The following is a 23,942-nucleotide window of genomic DNA, read 5'->3' as shown; positions in this document are numbered from 1 at the left end:
GGGAGCACATCACAGCTGCACTGCGGGGGCGGGGGCCGGCCGCCGCGCACGGATCGTGGGGAGCTATCACCGAACCTAACCGAACCGAGTCAAGTCGAGTCGAGCTTCCCAACGCACACCGGAGCCTTTGCCCCCCCTCGCGATGAGCTTCCCGCTCGGTCTGCGGCGCTGAACCCAAAGGGGGGGGCGACGCACCTGCCAGCCCCTGGAGCGGACAGCACCCCCGGTAGCGAGGCAACTTTTGCGGTCTTTTCTTTCCGAGGAAGGGGGTGCAAAGTTGGCCCTCATATGTGCTACTGTGGCGGTGGTGGGGGGGCGGCGACAGCATCGTGATTTTTTTTTTGTATTCCTTGACATTTGTAAGCAGGCGACACGGCGGCTTGGGTTGATTTGTTTTCTTTCCTTTGCTATCCAATGGATATTCACTGCAAAGCGGACCCGTTCGCGGCCATGCACCGTAAGTACCACAACGCCAGTTTCGTTTATATTCTTTTTTTTTTTTTTAATCATTATGGTTATTATTATTATTATTATTATCGCAGAAGCAAACAAGCGCAGCAACATGTTTAATTTTTTTAAACTGCGTAAATCATATAAAGTTGCAAATGGAGCATGTCTGAGAGTGTCAAAAATATTCATCTGCGTTACAGTCAACTGAAACCTTACATATGTGCAACATTATGACTCAGTTCGCACGTGCAACTTGATATGATTTGATTGGATTGAATTATTGATGCTTTTTGTGTTGCCCTCGTTTGGCAAAATAATATGCAATGTAATATGAGTTATTAAAGCTCGCTCAATTATTTAACATTAAGCTGTGAAAGGGAACCTAATATGAAGAGGGAAGCTGTTGCATGTGGCCTGCATGGGGCAAAGTTGTTGTTTTTATTTCGGAAGAAAAAATGGAGAGAATTAAGTAAACTTTGATTTGATTTAATTTTGGAGTGGGATGTACAAAAACATCAGGATTTTTTATAAATTGAATTATATGACGAGAGAAAGGCCTTTTGTAGACATTTTTTTTGCGACTAAAAACGTTTTAGTTTATTTCTGGGACTATTTGGGGACACGTGGCCTCCTTCCTATAATGTCAATTAATTAAATTAGTCTTTCCTAACGTGCACAAAGCTTTCACAAAATATAACTTGGCTAATACTGTTGCTTTAGAATAGCACAAAGTGATGGCCAATTGAGTACATGAATATATTTTTATTTTTATTTGATTTTTTCGAGAGACGAATATATTCTGCTTTCTTAGCTCGACTCTGAAATTGCACGAATGCGCCTCATCCTCCGACCACGATCGCGCAATTTTCTTGCTATTTACGGCTTTATGTAATGTTAGGCTGCCGGTGTGTGTGTGCTGCTGTTGTCTCCCACGTAGGGCACGGGGGTGTGAACCAGCTCGGCGGGGTGTTCGTCAACGGAAGACCCCTCCCGGACGTGGTGCGCCAGCGCATCGTGGAGCTGGCCCACCAGGGGGTTCGACCGTGCGACATCTCCCGACAGCTGCGCGTCAGCCACGGCTGCGTCAGCAAGATCCTCGGCAGGTACGCACCAAATTCACATTGGCGTGGATTATTTTTGCTTTTTAAGCACTCACTTGGGTAAGCGTGAGTGATGCATTTTCACTTGTGGGAGCTGTGAAAAATGTCCTATTTTACGCTTTAAAAAAAAAAAAAAAACGCTTACTAGCATTGTAGTAGTTTCTTGAATTGCTTGTAAAAAGGAATAAATGCGTCAATTCGTTATTTTCAACTGGCACTCCGTCTTTTAACGTTTCAGTAAAATAAGCCTTGTTTAGAACAGAAAATAAAACAAAGCTATTTTATTTTGTATTCCCGAAATGGAAACATTTAATGTTTTTAAATGAACATAATTTTGCATTTGCTCGAAATTACAGTGCTGCTAATTTATAAAAGTCGGGGGGAAAAAAATTACTATTTTGAATTGGAAAAAAATCAAACTGAAATGTAATTTCGACAAATTTTGTGAAAAATGAAAATGGCGGTTTTTGCAGACATTTTGTGAACAAACGAATATAATGTAAATGCGCAAAATTGACACCCTCTCCGTAGTAACTTCGTTTATTAATGTGTTTTTTTTTTTCAAAGCAGAATACATGTGCATGGTGGAGGCAAGCAATGATTTTTAATATTACTGCATTGGGAAAGGGGATCAGGTGACTTGCCCCTGGATGCTTTCTACCTGAGCTACGCCCCCTGCCACATATTTATAAGGACTCTTTTGCATCTAAAAATGTCCATTAAAATGTTGACACGTTGCGGGGGAGTTGCTGAGAGATTTCACAAGGACAAACTAAATAAATATTTGAGTCTTTTTTTTTTTTTTTGCGTATGCAGGTACTATGAGACTGGTAGCATCAAACCAGGCGTGATCGGGGGCTCCAAGCCCAAAGTGGCCACGCCGAAGGTGGTGGACAAGATCGCGGACTACAAGAGGCAGAACCCCACCATGTTCGCGTGGGAGATCCGCGACAGGCTGCTGGCTGAGGGCATCTGCGACAACGACACCGTGCCCAGCGTCTCGTCCATTAACCGGTAAGAGTGCACCGATGCCATGGTGGGAATTAGCAATTCTTTATAATTTTTTTTATTACGTGGTGCAAAATGTCTATCATAAATACGTCATTGCATGTAAAATAATTAGGGTTGTGTATGCAGGTCATTAACGTGCTCCGACACGCGATGCAAATTTGTTTAACTCCTTTTGCACACATTTAATATGACTACAGTTCAAATAGACATATTATGCTATTCCTAATATTTTGACCCTGTCGTTTTGCTTAAAAAAATCAAGAGGGTCAAAATATTAGGAACAGCTCTCCGGATGACTTAAGTAAAAACCACGTCATTTTACTTATTTGCTGATTATGTTTATAAACGAAAAGGTTTCCGAATATTCTGACCACATAATTCTGCTACAAATAACGGTTTAGGACCACCTCTTTTGTGTCCAACAAAACGGAGGGTGAAAATATTAGACATGTTGCAGTAATGCAAACCATCGTATTTTTGTAAACGCTCCAAACAGCTCGTTTTGGTGTACCTAATGAAGTGGCCGTAGATCGTTGCACTCGCCCACTCGGTGCTGGTGGTCCCGCAAGCAATCAGAGATCAATATTTGGGTGACCACATCCCCTTTGGCGCCATAAAGCAGGCCAATTGTCTTTCTGAGCATGCGTGCAGTGGCGGGAGGGGGCGGGGCCACCACTGCAGGCCTGTCTGCAAGATTTAAAAACAAGAAGAAGGTGTTTGTGGTGGTGCCTGGGGGGGGGGGGGAGCTTGGAATGAATCCCATTAAATAAAATAACATGTAGTCCCTTTTTTGTGTGTGGTGGTGCATTTAAGGCATCATTTTTGTACTGTGGAAAATCGGGATCTTGCAATAGGATAATGCCCAGCTTTTAATCAAGATAATCATGCCAACATGTGTACATATTTGTTGTGAATCTTGGAGATGTTTCTAATATTTTCGTGGCCTTATATGGCAACACAAAAGGGTAAAAAAATGTTAGGAATGCAAACCACAACCCTATGCATAAACAAAACTAAACTGCTACCTCAAGGAAAACAAGCTATTGGTAACTGATCACAATCTTGATTTCATCACAAAAAAGACACCTTGAAGGCACCTCAAGAGGGACAAAAAAAAAGGTCAATATTGACATCAAAATGGATTACAATTATTTTTGCAGAAAGGCAGAAATTCGGACTGCAATATACAATTGTCCATATGTAACTAAATATTAATCTATTTTCCTGATACCCACACGGGCATGCACGCACGCACACACACACATCCCAAGTGATGAACTTTGCTTAAGACGCACTGTTCCATAGAGGCATTACATTTTAATGAGCTGATGGGCGAGAGTGTGGACACACACACACACACATCTTTTAAATAAGAAAGGGCTGAAGAAAATTCATTTCATGCTCTGTGCTCACTTAAAAAGGCGACCGAGACACGCGCATGTGCGATAAATCCAAAATGTATGTATTAATGCCATTAAAAAAAAAAAAGACTCTTTACTCTCCTTTTTCAATTCCAATTAAATGGTTCGAGATGGAGCCTCCTTTTGTTTATGTGGGAAATTGAATATAGAAGAGTTTTAATTCCATCAGACACTTTCAACTTCTATCAGTGGTGGTGTAAAATGGTGGAATTTATTTGAAGGTATCGTTGGTAAATGTTTCATGTTGTTACAATATTAAATAATGTTCGCCGAATAACGTAAGTGCCAGAGTTATTTTTGAATGTTTTTGAAAAATGGAAAAAAACAATACATAAGAAGAAAAAAAAAAAGTCCAGTTGCTCCATACAATCACTGCAGATTAATATGGTGTGGACGACTGAGAAGAACAAGAACAAGCATATGGATATTTTTTTTATTGCTTCTATTCAAGTAAGTTAATACAAAATAACTTGGGCAACTAAGCTAGTCAGCTAACGGACTCAGATTATCCAAAATGTGTTGAGAACGGTTCGGTGCATCGGTCAATACAACTGATTCATAAACAAATATTTTAATATTTCTTCAGGGGGTACATTAACTAATTCCCCAAAAATGGTTTTAGAAGACTGACATTAAAACAAAGCAAACATCTGGTACAAAAACAGCAAAAGAAGAACGGATAAGTAGTTTGAGAGTTTACAAATTATTGTGACAGGCCACCTTCTCCCCAGGGCTGCCGCTCAGACGGAACAAATCTAACGGCAGCAAGCGCCGAAGAAGGGGGGGGGGGGGGCAATAAGGAAGTATTGCTTTCCTGTCACTTGTAATTTATAGCTCCCCATTTGCATCTCTTTGCCCGTGTGGCCTAATCCCGGACTTTTCCGATCGATGCGGCCTCATTCACATCGGCATGCTGGGAGGTAGAGTGGTGCTGGTCCTGCAGGGGTCTGGGGGGGCTTCCAGTAGTCACGGCATGGCACAATGGTGGTCTAGCCTTTGTTTCCATGGTTTTGTCAAAATTGGTGAATCGGCATTCATCGGTTTTTCACACCAAACTCAGCAAGTCGGATAATGCATTGCGCGAGTCCACTTCCACGTAGCCGATACGGCTTCCCGCATTGAGATAATCAGATGATGTTGGCGCCTAGATTGACGGAATTCACGTTTTTGTTTCAGCTCAAGCGTTGATTCCAAACTGTTTCCATACTTGCTTCGACTTTGTTTTCCAGGATCATCCGAACAAAAGTGCAGCAGCCCTTCCATCCGTCGCCCGATGGGACGTCCCTGTCGGCGCCAGGCCATACCATAGGTAGCGATCTCCCCTCTCGCAGCATCGCCGCCACCGTGACCATTATCATCATCAGCGCTATCAGCGGCATCAGCGGGAGCTCGAAATGGACTCGCAGCAGGTCTTGATGAGTTTTTTTCCTCCTTCTGTCTCAGTGCCAAACACAGTGTCTCCACCAGTAACCAGCGCCTCCAACGACCCTGCGGGGTCCTACTCCATTAACGGCATTCTGGGTATTCCGCGATCCAACGGTGAAAAGAGGAAAAGAGACGAAGGTAGGATATGGTTATTTAAAAAAATGATTTTTTAAAAAGAGAGTCAAGTCTTGGGGTGTCTGTTTTGTACCCTTGACATTTTCAGAACTTGGCAAAATACAAATAGTTATCCCTCCTACTGTAAGCCTACGGTTCGACGTCTGGTATTTTTTTTTTCCCCAAAGATAAATCATTGTACCCTTAGGGACACAATGGCTCGTCACTGGCATGGTGTCCTCAAAGGTTCTGCTTCTATGCCCTTGACATTTCCAGCAAGGTCTTCATCTATAAATCTTTTAAAACATACCGCCACCTCAGATTATCCCTATAGGGTGCAAAGAGGAGGTATAGTTTTGAGAGAGTCCTACAGTAAGCGTGGCATCTGACATTTTTCGACACAATTGGGTACATTGTTGTACCCTGAGGGATACAATGGCTTGTCACTGGGGTGGCGTTCTCAATGGCTCTGCTTTTGGACCCTGGACTTTTCCATCTTGGTCTCCCTTATATGCATTTTCATTTGCTGTTAAATCTGTGATGTCGCAATAGCGTGCACAGGCAAATTCAAATTTGGAATTGCAGTGACACCAGCGCCGGGAAAATGAATTGCCGAAGCATGCAGCTTATTCGATTTCTGACGTTTTTGAGAAGGAATGGATTTTCACTGGTACTTGTATTTTGGATTCTCAGAGTTGGTCCTGATCCATTGGGCCTAGTAGTAATCCATGTTGATTTGTAGATTTCTACCCGTTACTTGTTGTCATAACATTGGTCCTAAAAATGTACGACTACAAAGAGTCCAACAATTCTTCGCTGATTTGTGTCGTTTTGAGGCACTCCTGTCCTCAAAGTTTGTTTTTCATCTTGATTCTGATCCCTTGGACCCAAAACAGTCCAGTCAAGTTATTCCTGTGAGCTGTAGGTAGATCTGAGAGACCAAAAAAGGTTCCTACAGTGTTTCTCAGACAAATCAAAACTTCAAATATTCCAATGGTACCCGCGACAAATCCCTTTTTAAAGCTGGGTCGTGATACCATAGGTCCGAAAATAGATCCAGTGAGCTCAAAGTCCAATTAACTCCATCTACATCATTGTCGATTTGAGGGCATAAATGGATTCTTCCTGCAGCACCATTCCCAACAGCGCCGAATTGTTTCATGTCTCCCAAAAGATCATCATTCTTTACGCGCTGTGCTGAAGTTGCAAGTCCGGCTCTAAAAGGCGCCAGCGTTCCAGGCGATGACCCTTAATAAAACACCTGAACTCGGCTACACTGCTGTGTCAATCCGCCGAGGAGTCTTTTTGATTTGAAGGCACGACCTCCACTGTTGTCTCCTGCAATTAATCTTTATGGAAGTGATTAAAGGGCTTTAGATAATTACATGTCAAGATGATGTAGCCGACCACCCAGGTCAGTCAAGAAAGCCGCTATAGCTCTGTTTTTTTTTTCTCCTCCTCCTCCTTTGCCTCCTGAAACAAAAGTGCCTTCATTGGCTGGAAGAAGGCCTGGGGCTTTTAATAGATTATTGGTTCTGTAAGCAATAGGCCTTCCTTAATGTCGCGACATGCATGAGCAGCTGATGAGAATGGCTAAAGAGATCCATTGGTGTTGCGAGGTGTTTCGGAATGATGCAAAGTGCCTTATTTTCCAGAATGAGAGTTAATCAGAGCGCGGCGGTTGTCGACATAGCTTCGTCTTTGTTCCGCCGCTTGTGGGATATCGAGGGGGGGGGGGATTGATGTTTTTATGTGTGTGTGTTGAGGGGGGTGGGGGTGGGTAAGGCAGGGGTGACTAATGACCTGTCAGAGGTAGATTTCCTGGCAGAGATATAAAAGCCAGCATGACGTGGGCACGGCAAATGACATAATCAAGGGAAGAGATGCGGTGGCGAGGGCATAATGCGAGCGTCTGGTGTTTTCCAGAGTTCATTTGGAGCCGTCGCAGGACCCCTCATATTAAGCGTAATGTCTGGAATGATGGAAGGTGCACATTTTCATGCAGATTGCTACTGAAGGGCAGAACGATATTAAAGGGCACAGAGAGGAAGCTGGAGTGCCGAGGAAGAAGAGCTCCGTTGTTGAGGGAAGGTCCTCCAGGTGCTTCCGTGGTCTCAAATGACTCTCCTAATGTGACGCCATTTTGTGCCATTTGTCAGGCGTTGGAACACGGCTCGATTCAGTCGACTCACGTTGCTGAAGGGTTCCAAAATATCCAACTGTCACAACGTTCAGTACAGTTGGTTCATTTGCGGAGGATGGCTGCGTTGAGATGATTATACGACATCCTCGCGAATTTTGATGAAGTTCACTCAAAACAGAACACTCGCGGAACCATGTGCTTCTTGTTTTATTGTCACATTTTCTTTCAAATTGTTCAACTTGTTGATGGATGAAATGCTGTCTCGACGTTAATCAAAATAAGTGGCATTAGGTTTACCTGCCCCGAAACATTTTTCACATGCGAGTGTTAAGATATAAAATATTATTGGTAGACTACTACGCCGAAACTGTACCGTGGCTAACTGTAATGCAACGTACCACTTGCTGGAAATAAAACCCTACCCAACAGTGCCAACTGCTAGAAGTTTAAAAAGCTTGCCAACTAGAGCACGTCTGCTTGTGATCATTTTGTTGGACAAAATATTATTCGGAAATCATGACATAACCCCCATAACATGTTCTCATTATGAGAAAATCTGTTGTCGCAACAGTGCTCGCCATTGTTTTTTAATTTGGGGTCATGCATATGTTGCTGTTCAATAGTCCAACATTGTGCTACTTTTTATTTTGACCAAACCTAAAGATGGTTGATTGTTGCATTTTTGTGCTGAACCCCATAAAGAGTGCAGAGTCATTTTTGCAGATGATCAGTCACAATCCAACAGCCCTGCAGGAATGCAGTTTTGAAGCAAATTGTCATCAAATACTGCTGCTTGCTCGCCACTCCGTGTTAGCTAATGTCTCTGCGTGGCCTCGTTTGCGGCTCGTACATATTGTGCACCGCTCGCTAGGCTGTAGTCCACAGTCAGTAAATGCCGCGACCGCATTTCCTCGCAGCGAGGCCTCATTTAACTCGGTAAGCCGCGTGATGATTATGGCGAAAGTCATTATCAAGGCTCGGGGAAAAAACACACACACACACACACACACAGGAATGAGCGGCAAAGGAGGGGGCGGGGTTAGTGCGAAACAGAGCGGCTGAGTATTTGTTCCCGTGGCGTTCTGCCAAGTAAGTTTCCCAGTCAGCAGTGCCCTTAAAAAGAAAGGTCCCAAATTACGGCGGCCATGTCGAGATAATGCGCAGTGACACGCGTTTATGTACACTGGGGCCGGGCCAGAGGAGCTTCAGGGACACAGGTGTCATAAGAGCCATTATCGGCAGCCATTGTGCTGCGGCAAATTAAAAGTAGCATGTTACACTTGGCAGCCATTGTTGGAGGGAGCCCGGAAGATGGCTCCTTCAGTGACCACGGCTGTCCAGGCGTTCTACTAAAGTGACATGGATTAGAATGTGCACCGTGGCAGAGAAAAGCTATTACAGCACACATTAACATCCATGTACACCCCCCCCCCCACCTACTGAGCTCAAAGGCTTTCAGCAAAGACAAAGGAGACACTTTCTTAAGCCTTTGCACCATCATACAATGTCCTCTCCAGAAAGTCTCAACATCTGTAACGTGTCATGGTCATGCCAAAGCAACAGGTGCCGCTGCTCAACCCGAATCCTTTTGCCCATTTTGAGAAAAAGTCAAATAACATCGGCTTATCGAGGGAAGTGTATAAATATAGTTATGCTGGAATGTATTTATTTTCTTCCTATTACAAATGTAAAAAAACATTTCTTAAAATATTAGGGATTAATGCTCATATATTTACATTTTCTGGGTTACGACTTATTTAAAAAAAAGAAATCCTATGAAAATTGCACAATTTTAAGAACTAAAAAAAAAAAATAATAAATTTGAAATGCATTTGTTGACGTTTAACGGTTGCAACACGTGTGTTTACTACGCAGCAGTACAAAGTAACTCTTCCCGGCCGACAAACTGCGACGTCAGCCTTGCGTCGGCTTCTTAAATTTGTGATTTATGGCCGAAATAGGGCAATACGTTTAACGAGGCGATCATCCCATATTTCAATAAGCGAGTGCCGGCGAGAATGGATGGATGAGATTCCTCGTTCGGGATGCAGCGATATTCATTATTCCTCATCGGGGAGCGTCATGAGGTGCCGCGTGGAGGATGAGCGATGGCGTGGGCCGCTTTTGAAAACTATTGTCTCGCTGAAGCCTTATGGAAATATCACATATCAAATTGCAATTCAAAACAATTCATTTAACTTGGGGGTGGCCAAACTGTGGCTCGGGGGCCCAAAACCCACAAGCCGATTATAAAACCATACGACTGTGTAGCTAACGAGTTAGCCAAATCATGTAAGTATTGAATATGCCTATTAGACATATTTTGTACCCGAGTATTAATCGCTATCTAATTGATTCATAATAACACTATTGTTGCAGAACGAACACACTTTGTAATCATTCATGATCATATCAAAGAATTCAATTAGGATGGGGAAAATACCCCCCAAAAAAACCCCAACGGCATCTGAGTTCTTCTAATTTGATTCAAATGAGTTTTGATTTGATTTTCCTTTTGGTGAAATGACAACAATACATCGGGGGTAGGTGAGCATATGCGTGTTGACATGTTATTTAAACAAGGAAGTCAGCTGCAAGGATCAAACTATTCATCCGAGGGCAAGGGTTGCGACCTTAAGGTGGCGGCTCTTATTTTACTGTGTAAACACTTTTACTCTGAAAGCTCTTCACCACAATGTGAGGAAAGAAGCTAGTCTTGCTGTTTGCATTTTTTTTTTTTTTTTAAAACCTTTGGCGGGACGTACCACTCTCCTTGGAACCTCCTGCTGGGGGTCGTGACTGTCAGGTGGTGTACCCGCAGAGAGGCGTCTTCGTGCCGAGGCGGTTATCTGATCTGGTAGGGGGGCGGCTCCCTCGTTAATACGGACGGATGTCAACTTGAATAGACTCCACTGCCGTCGTGGTCAATAAACACCTTGGGAACTTATTGTCATACAATAACGATGCATTAAGAGTCAGATGAAGAAGTGTAATTTAAAAAAATGGTAAACAAGAGGAATCAACTACCATGGCAACGGTGTAGTTGATTTGCCAGCTGGGAATCAAGATGGCGTCAATACCAAGAGCGTGGGAAGTGCGTCCCACGGTGGCTCAGGACAAACGCGAGGAAGGTTATTGATCTGGCGAGGAGTTGGAAACCAATGACTTGAAACAATAATCTACGTTTTTTGATTGAGGCAAAAATATAAGAAAACGTCTAAAAAGAAAATAGCCAAAACGGGAGCTTGGTCATTTCTCATTTGCACAGCAAGCTAACGGAGTCACTCAATGATCAACGAAGCTCGTTGAAATTCAATCATACCTTGTCGGTCCAATAAACCCCCAATTCTTTTTTTTTTTTTTTTAAACTTTTAATAGTAAAAATGAATTGCTATATAAAGTCACAATCAAAGAGCAACAACAAACTTGGACTCATAAGCTAAAATAAAATTGCTTGTTCCAAGTCCTATATTTGTAAAACCACAAAATGACTTCCATATAAAGTGACAACTGAAAGATTTTGAATGTTTTTAGTCAACTAAGCATGCCAACTATCAGCACATTTGCTTCACCCTCCGGTCGACGTGAAAAACACTCAGTAATAACCCTCCCGAATGGTTTTAGCATGCTGACATGATTGATCAAGTGAATTCTATAAAGGGAGGGTGCAAAACGGAGGGATTAAGTCGAGTATTATAGGCGCAACGAATTGAGGCAGGATGTTCATTTCGAGTCCATTTCTGCTCCCTCTTGCCACCAGAACAGACAATCAATAAAGCGCTTGCATATCATACATCACACCTCTCTCACCGCAGGGGAGAACATAATCTACCGCAAATTTAGAACCACGCATTTGTGAAGGACTCCATGCTTTCTGGTTAGTAGCGAGCAGGAATACTGGATTGTAAAGTGACGCTTTTTTAAGTACAGTACTTTATTTCCGGAAACAGCAGACAAATTGGCAATCCATGCCAACCCAGCTACTAAGTGCAATGATCTCAGTTCATGCTAAATTTGCTAACCAAAACAGCAGTGCCTACCAAGACACGCACTTTGTCTATATAATCAAGGATTACATTTTTAGGGCAATCGCCCAGCTCTTCGTCCGCCAATCTGCTGTTGAATGAATGAACAAGTCCAGCCACTAAAGTTGCGGAAAATACACTTTTGACAAACACGGCGGGTGGGTCAGTTTTGTTACCGGGGCCAGCGTGTCGACTGTCGCTCTCTCTCCTTGTAGATGGTTCAGATGGTTCTGGTCCAAACAGTGATTCTCAGGGTAGTGTGGAGAGTTTACGGAAACACCTGAGGGCCGACGCCTTCACCCAGCAGCAGCTGGAAGCGCTGGACCGGGTCTTTGAACGACCCTCGTATCCGGACGTCTTCCCTACATCGGATCACGTCAAACCAGAACAGGTTAGTGGAACTGTTTGTTTCGTTTTTCTTCTTTTTCAAATTGAGCACTTTTTATACAGTAGCTAATTAAAGCCGGCTGAGGTGGTCACCATGAGGAAAAGCGGCAGGAGGGAATTGATTGATTTTGCAATGAAAAACATTCCTGGCATGGCCTATAATTGAGAATAACAGTACATCAACATGGAATTAATCAAAAACATGCCTCTTGCCTTAATTTGCAAGCTACCTGTGATATTGGGAATTTAAAGTATTGCTGCTTTTTCGTTCATGAAAAATTTGCTGATTGATAATGCATTGATATGTGATTTATATACCATATAAAAAGTATTTGAGCTACTCAGAAAAGTAAAAAAAATTTTTTTTTTAAATATTAGTCAAAGAATTACTGTAATAAAGTTGGATTATTATGAGTGCTGTAATAGGGGGGGGAAATCAAAAATGTATAAGGATATGAAAAAAGTCAATTATTTAACTAAGCAATATTACAAGAAAATGTCAAATTGAACAAAAATATTTTAAAAAGTCATTGAAAACGCAATGTCATCATTTCATGAGGAAAAAGTTGTAATATTCTGCAAAAAAAGAATAGCTATGAGAATATTGCAGGCAATTTACATGAAAATGTTATGAATGAAAAGTTGTAATGGATCAAATGCACGGCAACAACTTAAGCATTTCCTGTGGAAAGGTCAAATTGCATAATAGTTTCGGCTCTCAATATGTTACAACAATTTAATTTTTATTTTTTTGCCATATTTGTTTATCGGTCATTATAACTTGACAGTAAATGAATATGATGAATGAATCTAAATCTGATCAGTGAATTTATTTATATTTTTAAATAAACCGTCTATGGCCTTATATTTGTTAGACAAAAAAACCACCACGCTTGAGGACAAACAACCAATCAGAGACAGAAGGTGTGACTTATGGGGAATCAATCAATCAATATACACAATTTCCTAATTCTGCATTCGTCGTCGGATAATTTTTTGACCAAACGCCTCCATCCCCTCCAAAGTGAGGGCCCTCTCAGCCCGACGCCGCTTATTAAAAAAACTGTGGCTTTATTACAACGGATAACCTTTATTTACATTCATTATACTATTAAACAACAAGAGACTATTAATTTCTCCCCGCAAACGACAAGCCGGCGCTATAAAAAGCTAAAAGCAGCGGCCTAATTGAGTTCATTTTAATTTCTCTCCAATCGGGCCGAATTAGGCAGGTGATAAATCAGTGGGACAGGCCTCACCTCCAGAAGAGGGCCTAATTTGCAGCTAATTACAAAACTGATTTCTACTGGAAGATCAATACCAAAACCAATTGGAAATGACTTGCAATCACAAAGAGCGTCAGGGAGAGTATTAAAAGGCTCGGCATGGAGAGAGGGCGTGGGGACGTGGTGGTTTGACTTAAAAAAGGAACCGTCCAGAAAAATCAGTTTTAATTTAATGCAATATTAATCAGACCACTTTCCCTTTCATTGGGGGGGGGGGGGCACTCCCCCCACCCCCCTTCTTCCTGTGCAAAATGTGGCCCTATTAGCCAAGTGTCTGGGCGCTGTAGTGATGCATTAAAAAGCCATCCTGGCGACGCGGCTCTCAATGGACGGAGCCCTCCCACACTTCTGCCTGCCATGTGGTCATCCCTTTCACGCCGCCGCATCCCATCTGCATGAGAAAACGTCTGCCGAATAGAGCGAAACATCCGACCTTGTGCCAGCCAACAGTTGTAGCAGACAATTAGAGTTTATCGGCGATAGAAGGAGACAAGAGTGGGGTCACAGGCCTAGTCCCCCCCCCCTCTCCCACCTCATGGGATCAGGACCACAGAGACACAGCCCACAGTCCCTGACCGGGCCTCGGACAAACATTGTCCCACTCCGGAAGTCTCATCTCATTAAGGAGGTTAAAAAAAAAGATTCTAACAGCTGCTGGGGAAAAAAAAAAAAGTAATTATTTTGTATTGGATTTAAGATCAGATTGAAAAATGAGTAAAAAAAATGTGCAAAGAATTAAGTGGTGAATTATTTTTTTTTTTTAATATTTGGCCGAAAAAAAAAAAATACATTTTATAATGACAAAAGAATTCTTAGTTTTACACCAAAAGTAGCATGAGACAAAAACATTAGGCAATGACCTTCCCGACATTGAAAGATATTTTTCAGGGGGGCTCTAATATGTTCAAAAGTAATAAAACAGTGAAGACGAAAATGTTACACTTGACATCCCCTTTAAGGTTGCTGGAAATCTAGCTTCAAATCTTAAAAGAGAACCTGCAACCTCACCCTTTAAAGTTAAACCCCCAAGCGTGACTACAACATTAAAAATGTGACAAAAAACCATGTAAGCCGCTCATAGGGAGGGCGGTCCAAATTTAAAGGTGGGTGGCGTCCTGCGCACGGAGGGAGGCCACATGGCATGCTTGCGACAAAGCGGATCCGCTCAAGACGAAGACTCGCCGGCACAAAAGGCCAGCTGACGCCTGGGCTTGCCATGCAAATCCGGCGAAAGCCCACTTCCTCTCAGACAATATCCAAATACATTCATGATATGCTTCCGTGGCGGCCTCCACTGGCACAATGCTCTCTTACAAATGTATACTGGAGGCCGGCGCTCGCATCAAGGTATTGTCTGGTTGCGTAACCCCGCCGTTGTCCGCTCCCTCAGGCTAATGAGTACGCGCTGCCTGGCCTCAATTCCAGCCTGGACGAAGTCAAGCCCAGTTTGTCGTCCAACGCCAACCCGGAGCTGGGCCCCAGCGTGTCGCAAAGCTACCCTGTAGGTAAGATCAAGCCCCTGTACGGGAATGTGTGAACATTAAAAAGTGAAACCAACTAGTCAAGTGTGAAGGCTTTCTTAATGCAGTCTCACTCGGAGTTTTAACATCTGTCGTCCGAGCGTTGTTTTGCTGAGCAAGCAGCTCGGAAAATTGGGGCACGGTGACAAGGTCCTTTGGGTGTCACTAGATCAGATTCATCAGTGCTTGGGGGGGGGGGAGCGACTGCTGGTTGGCTGCCTCTGTGATTTGTTCACTTTGTCACCTGGAGGTTGGGGGATGGGGTGCCGGTGGAATTGGGGAGCGGTGATGGGGGGGGCGGTTTGTACGTCTTGGAACACGAGTAATGCGCCTCGGTAAATACGCTCTGACACCTCCGCCGCCTCACTCTAACACCGTGATCATTTACTTCATCCTCCTGTGTCACCCAACAAACAGCACCCCCCCCCCACACACACACACACACACAATAATTGCCCCCCCACCCCATCTCGTAGCTTACCTCTCTCCTTATCACAGTTAATGATTGCACGGCTAATTGAAATATTGTTTTCTTGTCGCTTGTTGCTATTCGCGAGACGGTTGTTGAGCTTAGTCCAAGTTACCACGACTCTTTTGCTGGTCGCCACACTACAATGAGATCTTAAAAAAAAAAGTACCACTGTAAATCTCTGAAGAAAACTGAACTTGTATGCACCCCGTAACGCACTGTCGTGTCGCAGTAACCTACGCTACCACTGAAGTTAAATCAGAATGCCGATAAATATTTTGATGAAAAGACGGGAAGGCTATACAGTAAATATAACGGAATCAATGAAAAAAAAAAATGATTTGGGACACGAGCCACTTTGTATGGGTTTCTCTCAGAAGGCCAAAGAGTTTGTGAACTTATTGTTCAATTTATTCTACAGAAAATCGAGCAATGTTGTCACCAGTTTATCTGCACGCTTCACATTTGGTGGAGAAACTCCAAATTGGGGGCCTACCTGTCCCTTTCACAGTTTAGGCTCTTTGCTGATTCTTGGCAGGAAAGAGAACATTTTGAGGTCAAAGTCATGAAGCTCCCATTGTGCCAAATTTTAAGAATTACTCACAAGCGATTTAAATGCCTTTCAGCGCATCTCGAAGCCAAAAACACAAGTAACTAAATGGTGCGGAATATTTAGGCCGGGATCCAATTTTGAATTAATTGTGCGTTAACGAGAGGAGGAAACTTAAGATTTCGCATCCGACTCTCGGATGTGTTCCCAACTGAAGTCATTGATCATGTTGATTTTATGCCCCCCCTGGAATTTGCATAATCTATTAGACTTGATTCATGAAGTCACGGCCAGAGATCGGGATTGTGACGGCACGGATAGAAATCTTTTGTGTCCTCTGCTTATCCTATTAGGCGCTTGAAAAGCAGCAGGCTCCACTAAGAAAGGATTTAAGGCCATTGTGCGAACCATCGAAATTCAGAGGCGAGGTCTTCTCTCTCCTTTTCCTCCATATTAACCTGCTAAATAGTCCCTCTTACCCCGTATAAGGCTCCATGACTATGTGGCTAGGATAATTGCATATTGTCAGGTAATTTCTATTGTTGATATGGGAAGTCATTTTATTTGATGAATCCCAGCCGAGGTGTGCCGTCTTCTGCTTAAAATTCAAATAGGCTCCATTTGTGAAGGACTTTCTTTTTGTGTGTGTGTGTGTGTGTGTGTGTGTGTGTATTTTCAACTCGTCAATGTCGAGATGGTTTCGATACGGCCGATTGTCCACTCGTTCTATTGCGAGTTCCTGAGCTGAGGTGTTTTTCTTCTCGCCAATCAATGGCAGTTTGGCACTTCTCAGCTATGCAGACTGACAAAGTGAGAGTGTGTTATTCCCTGCTGGGCCCGCTAATGGAGGCCTCCAAAGGCCTTCAAAGTGTGTGTCAACCACAATTGTTTCACACAAACGTTTGTCTGGGAAAAACTGGCGAAGCTTACAAGAATCCAACTGTGTTTTGTTCCTATAACAACGGTGAGAAAATAATTTTTTTTTTCTTTAAGGCCACTAAAACCTATCTTGACATCACACTGTTCGGAAAATAAAATTCCGAAAATAAAATTCCACCATCAGTTTCACTTTTGCCTGTTTCAACATCATCTTTCAACAATTACAGTCCGCATGCATCGGGGCCAAATGCGGAAGTGACAAAGCTTCCTGCACATAAAATTGTATTTAAAACAAACTTTTTGCAACCATTTTCATAAAGTGCATTACCGCCAGCTACAGGACTGGAGTGAAACATTTGGGCTAGAATTCAGAGTCAGGTTCTAGCGCTACCTAGCGCTTTGCCATGCACATTGTTTTGGACAAAGCTCTTTGTGTCCGTACACCTTCCGAGATGAATTATGAGTCTGCTATCACGAAAGCAAACTAACCTTTGAGCACGCGTTTGATAATGAGCGACTTTCAGACAGTGTTTGGGGATTTAAAGTAATTTGGCTCGCCAAACATTCTTTACTCCCTTGTAATTAATTAGGATGCTGGGATTCCCCCCCTCCCATTTTTTTGGCTTGTGAACGCCTCAAAGATGGAGGTCAAAGATTTGCGGTTGTGGCGGCGAACATGAAGGTGTCCCTGTCATGCTAGACTGCATCGAACTAAAGAGGCAGTCGGCTAATGGCCTCGCGCCGCTGCCAAATGAAGATGAAGTTTTGCTGCTGCTTTTGTTGTTGTCATGCTCAAAACTTTCCGGAATTGTTTCGCCTTTGCCAAAGCCGAAATCCAAAGTGTTGCGATTGGAAGTCAAAAAAATTGAGTGCCACGCCAAAGAAAGAATGGTTCGATTTTTGGGTCGCTAAAACTGATCGTGTTTTAGGGATTATCTTGTTGATTACCTCCGCCAAGGAAGTTTGCATTCGGCCAAGAAAGACAGATTACGCTCGGTGGAACAAATCAAGCATAGTTGGAATCGCTGGCATTCAATGTAAGAGGACTGTCAAAAAAAAAAAGGCACAAAGAATAATATAAAGAAGCTCGTCTCTTAATGAGAATCTCCGTTGAGGAGGCAACAAAAGGCGAGGACGCAGCTAATGAGGCTATCATGGCTGTTTCCCCAACTGATGGCCGCCTCTCCAACTGGAGGACAAAAAAAAAAAAAAAAAAAGGCAACATATCCTTCTCGGCGGAGGGAATCAACGACTAAATGACGATTGACTTCCTCTTTTAAAGGTTGAGACAGCCAATCAAATTTGCCAATGAAGGGTTAACCGAAAAGGGCTGCATCGATGTCCTGATCAAACGTTGGATCGGTACCACGGTTAGCATTGATCTGGCATCGGCTTCTCATGTCTGATGCAAACTGCGCGCAAACTCAGTGGCGGTTTTACTTGAAAACATGTGACGGGTTTACATCTGCTGCCATGATACAAAGACATGCTCGGCTCACTTGTGACAATTGTTACCAGTGGGTCTCAAATACACACACACACACACACACACACAATAGGCCTCACCGCTGGCGAACCAAAACACTCCACCCACCCTCAACACTCCCACGGCTCCCTTTGACTTGAGCGCACTGGCTTGCGGCAAACGAATTCTTTTTGTGAACCGAAAATGGCCTCCTTCTTATGCACATTTACCAAACTGATCTTTAAGAACAAAGCCATCTTACTTTTATACACACCCTTTCGATTGCATTTTGACTTGTAGTCTCTTCAGTGAACAATTGACCGGATGAATGAATTTTTGTAGGTTTATCAGCATACCTCTGAACTTGATTTATTTCACCTAATTTGAAATTTTGCTCAAAAGTCATGGCAGGATTAACTTGAGCTTTACGCCCTCACAGGTCGGTGTTTTAGCGCCACCTGTGGCTTTGGCATGCGCTTGCGGGGATTTATGCAAATTGTGTTGCATCTTTAGGGAGTCGCGTGATGTGACGCACAACCTCCTTGGTGGCAAATTTAATAAAGGTGAAGTGGCGCAACAATTTCAAATGTTCTCCACATGGACGTCAACGCTTCATACGCAGACAACCCTTTTTTTTGTGGCATCTTGTCCTCATTAAAGTTCTATCGGGAGAGTCGTTTTTTTTTTTTCCCCCTTTTGAGCCCTCGCCGACCACAATATAGCGGGGCCACTGGTCCACAATGGCGCCTGTGCAGATTGAGGTTACGTGCCGCGCTCCAAAAAACATCCCGGCAGGCCAGCGAGGACGACCCGAACCGTCACTCTCAATTACAGAGCTGAATATGTGCAGACGCGCCGGTGGAGCTCCGCAGAGGGGGCCCGCGGGCTCAACCCGCCGAAAGGCCGCAGCGCAACACAGCTGAATCAGCAAAGAGTGTAACGTCTTCGCGACGTGTGAAACGTTGACCACAATATGGCTTAACGATATTCATCTATTTGGATCACTTTCAAAGTACTTGTTTTTTTTTTCATCCTATTCACAAATCAAAGCAGCTTTAAGTGTCTTGTTACGATTTTTGAATAAAAAGCTACAAAATTGTCATGATGCTGAGCAGTTGTGGCATTTGTCTTGAACATTTAAATCCATTGTAGAACGCTTTTGCTGTTTACAAAGTCTTCTGATTCAACAAAACTACAAATGCAGGAAAAAAAACTACTGCTATTTCTTTTTTTTTTTAAATGCCAGCAAACCTTTATTGCTAATTGCTTAAGTATCAACATTGCATGTGTCTTTTTTGTGTGTGTATGTGTGTCACTTCTGTCTGCTTAGGTCGAGACATGGCCAACACAACATTACCCGGGTACCCCCCTCATGTTCCCCCCACAGGCCAGGGCAGCTACCCAACTTCCACACTCGCTGGAATGGTTCCTGGTAAGCGCCAATTGCAAAGTTGACTTTTTGCTGACATTTTTAAGCCAAATTGACGTATGCATACTGTGCATAGTCATAAAAGTATTACCTCCATTATGACGATCATATCCAAATCTCATGTTATGTTGCGGGTCTATCTGGTCCATTAAATATAAATAAATAAATCTGTGTGAAACTTCTGTTTGGTTTAGTAAGGCACATTGAGTGTCATCAGCTCGTTAAAATGACCGCTGAACAGAAGGCAGTACTTTTGAAAAATATACAGACTTACGTACGTGAAAAAGACACTCGCAATTGCTCAGTAAGCTGCAGTAATAATCATTCCAAGAGTTTTTGTCCACGGAGTAAAATGAGTATTGTCTGTTCACATGTGTTGCTGCACCGTTTGTGCTTTAAGCATTATAACACCGAGACATTGAAGCTAATCGTTCATCGTTTTCACTCAGGAAGTAGCAAAGTCCTGAATTGGAATTGCTCGAGTTTGATGAATAAAATTTTGCCAATCCCCCCCCCCCCCCAAGACAAACGTACCTCAACTTTGTCGCCACGCTCCAGTTATCGTGCGACGTTCCAGACCGTTCACCCTGCACACTAGGAATGAGATTTAGTGTCCGGCGCCAAACACTGTTAAAGCAAAGCATTTCTTCACCGGCTTCATATAAATTACGGCCTTTATTGTCTCGTAAAGGAAGCAAAGGTGTCGAACCGTCGCTGCCGCGCACACCAACACTTCCCTTTCTCCCATGAAATTTTGTGGCGAAAAGCTCCGAAAGATTTATGGCGCTGAATCCAAAATGTATGCATGAAGCAGTTTATTAATAACACTCGCCATTTATTAGTAGACCGGCTCGGAATTAAAAACGGGGGAAGAAGAATGGGTAGATATCTATAAATGGGACGCAGGAAGGCGGCCTCAGTGTCACCTCCTGTATTGTTCACTGTTGCATAACTTAAACCAAATGAAAAAGAAATAAATTACGTGTCTGAACGGTCACACGTCGATGACTATTGCACCCCCTCTTTGGTCCCTCAATTGCCATGAGAAATGGCGGCTTGGGGTACAAAAAAAAGGTGTTGTTTTTTTTTTTTCCCAAGGCATTGAAATGTTAATTGATTTGTTGTCTTGTTTTGCAGGGAGTGAGTTTTCGGGGAACCCCTACAGTCATCCACAGTACACCACCTACAACGAAGCTTGGCGATTCAGCAATCCCGCGTTACTAAGTAAGTACCGCGGCTTATTTAGCGTGCTAAGTAGCTTGCTAGCTTACTGCTAATTCCACGTTCTCTTTCGCTACTGTTTCGTCAAAAGTCTTCAGGACTGGAGTATAACACTATTAAAAAATTAAATTGGGAGGTACTCTCGTCCTCTTAGCCAAGCATGCGACGTCAGGCTAAAGGAACAAATCAAATAAAACGGAATTTTACATTCACAATATTCTAAAAATGATTGTAATTAAATTATTGCAATTATGAATTGAATTAATGCTGAAATAAAATATTTGAGAGATTTCAATAATTATAATAATAATAAGATTTTGCGTTTTCTACATTATTCAGCAGTTATCACTATTTTAGTTTTTATTTCCATTTACACCCCGTTATGTCAAGAAAATACGCGTAGCTTTAATAGATTTTTCAACATGAAGTAAACTTCTTATTTGTTGTTTTTTTTTTTTTTTTGTGTTCATTGTTTCAAATGGTGCGTTCTTCTGTTAACTTTCAGGTTCCCCTTATTATTATAGTGCCGCATCGAGAGGCTCCGTCCCACCCACTGCTGCCGCTGCCTATGACCGCCCCTAGTTACCATGGAAACCAAATCAACCTGCAGGACCGGCGCCTCAGCCTCCATATTTGAGCAGAGCGAGGACACCGAGCTCACATGATGAGGCACATTTTTGGACATTTCTTTTTTTTTTTTTTTTTTATAAATCTAAGGGGGTATTCAAGATATCTTCAACGTGGTTGCGGAAAAGTGAGAAAAAACAAAACTAAAATCAGCCATCGTGGATCAATACTGTACATTCCTTTGCTTGGCAGCTCTCAGCAGGGACTGTTTGGGGCTTAAAAATGTTGTAGCGGCCTTTTATTTTCCTATTTGTCCTCCCTTAAATACTCCAGCAGAACGGGAACGCCACGAGATGAGCCGGCTGCATTTTCATTCATGATCCAGCAAGGCGGACTGCCGTGAGAAGATTAGGACTCTGTGATACACAATCAACCACTTAAAAACAAAAAAAAAACAAAAAAGTGCAGTGCGTCGCCCTGGAAGCAAGTGGATGTATTCTTATTGATTTTTTTTTTGTTTCCTTTTCCAATCATTTAGAGGACTAAACTGCTGTGTCAAGGATTTGAAAGGCAAATTTTTTTGTGTCCTTTTTATTACTTTTGTTGTTGATTTTGCACTATTTTCAGAGGTTTGCAACACTGGAGCGTTGTTATATATGCACGAATCCTTTATGCATATGTGCTTTAGGTTTGGCACTTAAAGCGACGCATCTCGACAACATGCACTACTGCTGGATGTTTTAATTTAAGTTGATCAAGTCTTTGGCAGGACAGGATCCAACCGCCAACGCCCAATGTCGAGTATAAAAAAATTAAATAAAAGGAGAAATTGTTAAAAAGTCAGTGCTGATGGCTATGGAGTGAAAAAGCAGGTCAATGCCTTAAAAAAAAAAAACATTCAAGAGCTTCAGCGTCCTCATGTTTCAGCCATCTTTTTTTTTTTTTTTTGACTGAATGTAGTTTACATTTGCCAAAGACTTTTTTGTTGTTTATTTACAGGCCGACTATCATTGAGATCAGTGTTATTAATATTATTTTTTTTCATGGTTATTATTATTAATATTATTAGGGACAAGCCACACGCTTCATGAGGAAGTCTAAATGTCTAAATTCTATGCAGTGCAGGTGGTCATCATACGCATATGAAGCAGTTAAAGGTACAATGGGTGGAGTTTATTTAATGTTCATTTGTAGGAGCGCGCGCGTGTGTCTGTGTGTGCGTGTGTGTGTGACAAAACACTTCATGTAAATACAGTAAGAACTGTCTTTCATGTTCATGGGTATTATCTCTTTCATTTATGCTGGTCACACTTGTATAATAATAAAAAAAAAAGTGTCTGGAATCTTTTACCTAAAAAATGGCTGTTATTTATATATCTTAATTTTCAGCAAATATTTAAAAAAAAAAAAAACCATATACCGGTCCTACTTTCGTTCCAGGCTCTAGAAATTTTAAACATGAATCATGCATTTATAAATAAATGTTATTTTACACAGTCATTAAAAACATTTGACGCTTTTGATAATTATTCTTCCGAGGTCATGTCAGGACACATTAAATGCTATGGTGGTCCATATCTTGCCCACATGCCGCATGTTGCCCAACCCTAAATTAGAAGTAAAAAAAAGCAGACATCATGATTTATTTCCTGCTCTTTTAGAGCATAAATCCGTTTAAAAAATGTATTTGTATAAACATCTCCTACTAACGAGCCTGTTTAGAGACAAATGAAGCGACTTCTCAGGTGTAACCGCGATCACGTGCCTCAGAGGCGGGAGCCGCGGAATGTTTTCTCCGATTCGGATCAGCGAGCAGCGTATAAAGTGTTTAACCTCTCCCTCTCGCCGCTTTGTAAAGTCGAATTAATTTTTTTTCTCTCTCGTCGCCTCAGAATTCAATTTGCGCTTAAGTTGCAGCCGCTAGATTTATGCGTGAAATCCCTCCTCAACCACCCCCTCTTCCTCTCCCTCTCTGGAAGCTTATTCTCACTCTTTTCTTCTCACCGTAATCCCTCCGCCTGGTACGACTTAGTTACGTCCTTATTGATTTACAGCCGGCGGACAGCGTCTCGATTAGCCGTGTGCAATTGGCGAAGGATTTGGGCCTGCGATAAAAAGCACGGCGTACATGTGACAGCACTAATGGGACATTTAGTGCACTGTTGGAAAATAAGTGTACAGTAGGAGGCCATTTTTTTTAGCCCTCAAAACCACACACAGCTAAGTGACCAGTGCTAATTCCCAGCTACGGCTTAGTTTCTGACGCTCAGGCCAAAATCGGTATGGCCTAACGATAGTAGCATTTCGGTTAATGCACTCACAACATAACATTATTTTATGAACAAAGCTCCTGATTTTTTGACTGAACAAAAAAAAAATTGCATTATTATACAATTTAAGTCTTTGAGAAACATAGAACGTTTGAACAGCTTGTGGACAGAAAATAAGTTTTTTTGTTTTTTTAAACAGCCAATTTTGAG

The 23,942-nt window shown here is 42.5% G+C and overlaps 2 protein-coding genes across 6 annotated transcripts in view; one reads left to right on the top strand and one right to left on the bottom strand.

Moving 5' to 3' along the window:
- LOC148317579 (paired box protein Pax-2a-like) lies at positions 1-22,687 on the top strand. Of its 3 annotated transcripts, none has more exons than XM_088283887.1 (10): positions 1-457; positions 1,388-1,553; positions 2,367-2,564; positions 5,212-5,291; positions 5,426-5,545; positions 11,905-12,080; positions 14,753-14,867; positions 19,576-19,677; positions 20,812-20,898; positions 21,420-22,687. In XM_088283887.1, exons 1-10 carry the CDS (start codon positions 415-417, stop codon positions 21,530-21,532), a joined length of 1,200 nt encoding a protein of 399 aa, XP_088140013.1. In that variant the 5' UTR covers positions 1-414; the 3' UTR covers positions 21,533-22,687. The 3 variants fall into 3 exon arrangements, with proteins under 3 accessions (XP_088140013.1, XP_088140014.1, XP_088140012.1); XM_088283888.1 differs by having other exon boundaries at positions 21,401-22,687; XM_088283886.1 differs by lacking the exon at positions 1-457 and having other exon boundaries at positions 1,342-1,553.
- fbxl15 (F-box and leucine-rich repeat protein 15) overlaps positions 10,721-23,942 on the bottom strand; it is a 36,115-nt gene continuing 22,893 nt past the window's right edge. For all 3 annotated transcript variants that reach the window (XR_015840001.1, XR_015840000.1, XR_015840002.1), the window contains exons 6-7: positions 11,866-12,051; positions 10,721-10,804 (exon numbers count right to left, since the gene is read on the bottom strand). The gene's annotated coding sequence lies outside the window, so the exon portion shown is untranslated. The remainder of the gene's footprint in view (positions 10,805-11,865; positions 12,052-23,942) is intronic.

Source organism: Idiotropiscis lumnitzeri, chromosome 20 (assembly GCF_059441095.1).
Source record: "Idiotropiscis lumnitzeri isolate Australia: NSW breed Sydney's pygmy pipehorse chromosome 20, RoL_Ilum_1.0, whole genome shotgun sequence".
In the NCBI taxonomy this organism is placed as follows: domain Eukaryota; kingdom Metazoa; phylum Chordata; class Actinopteri; order Syngnathiformes; family Syngnathidae; genus Idiotropiscis; species Idiotropiscis lumnitzeri.
Note: the sequence above shows the minus strand (reverse complement) of the source record. Positions and strands in the feature narration are given on the sequence as shown.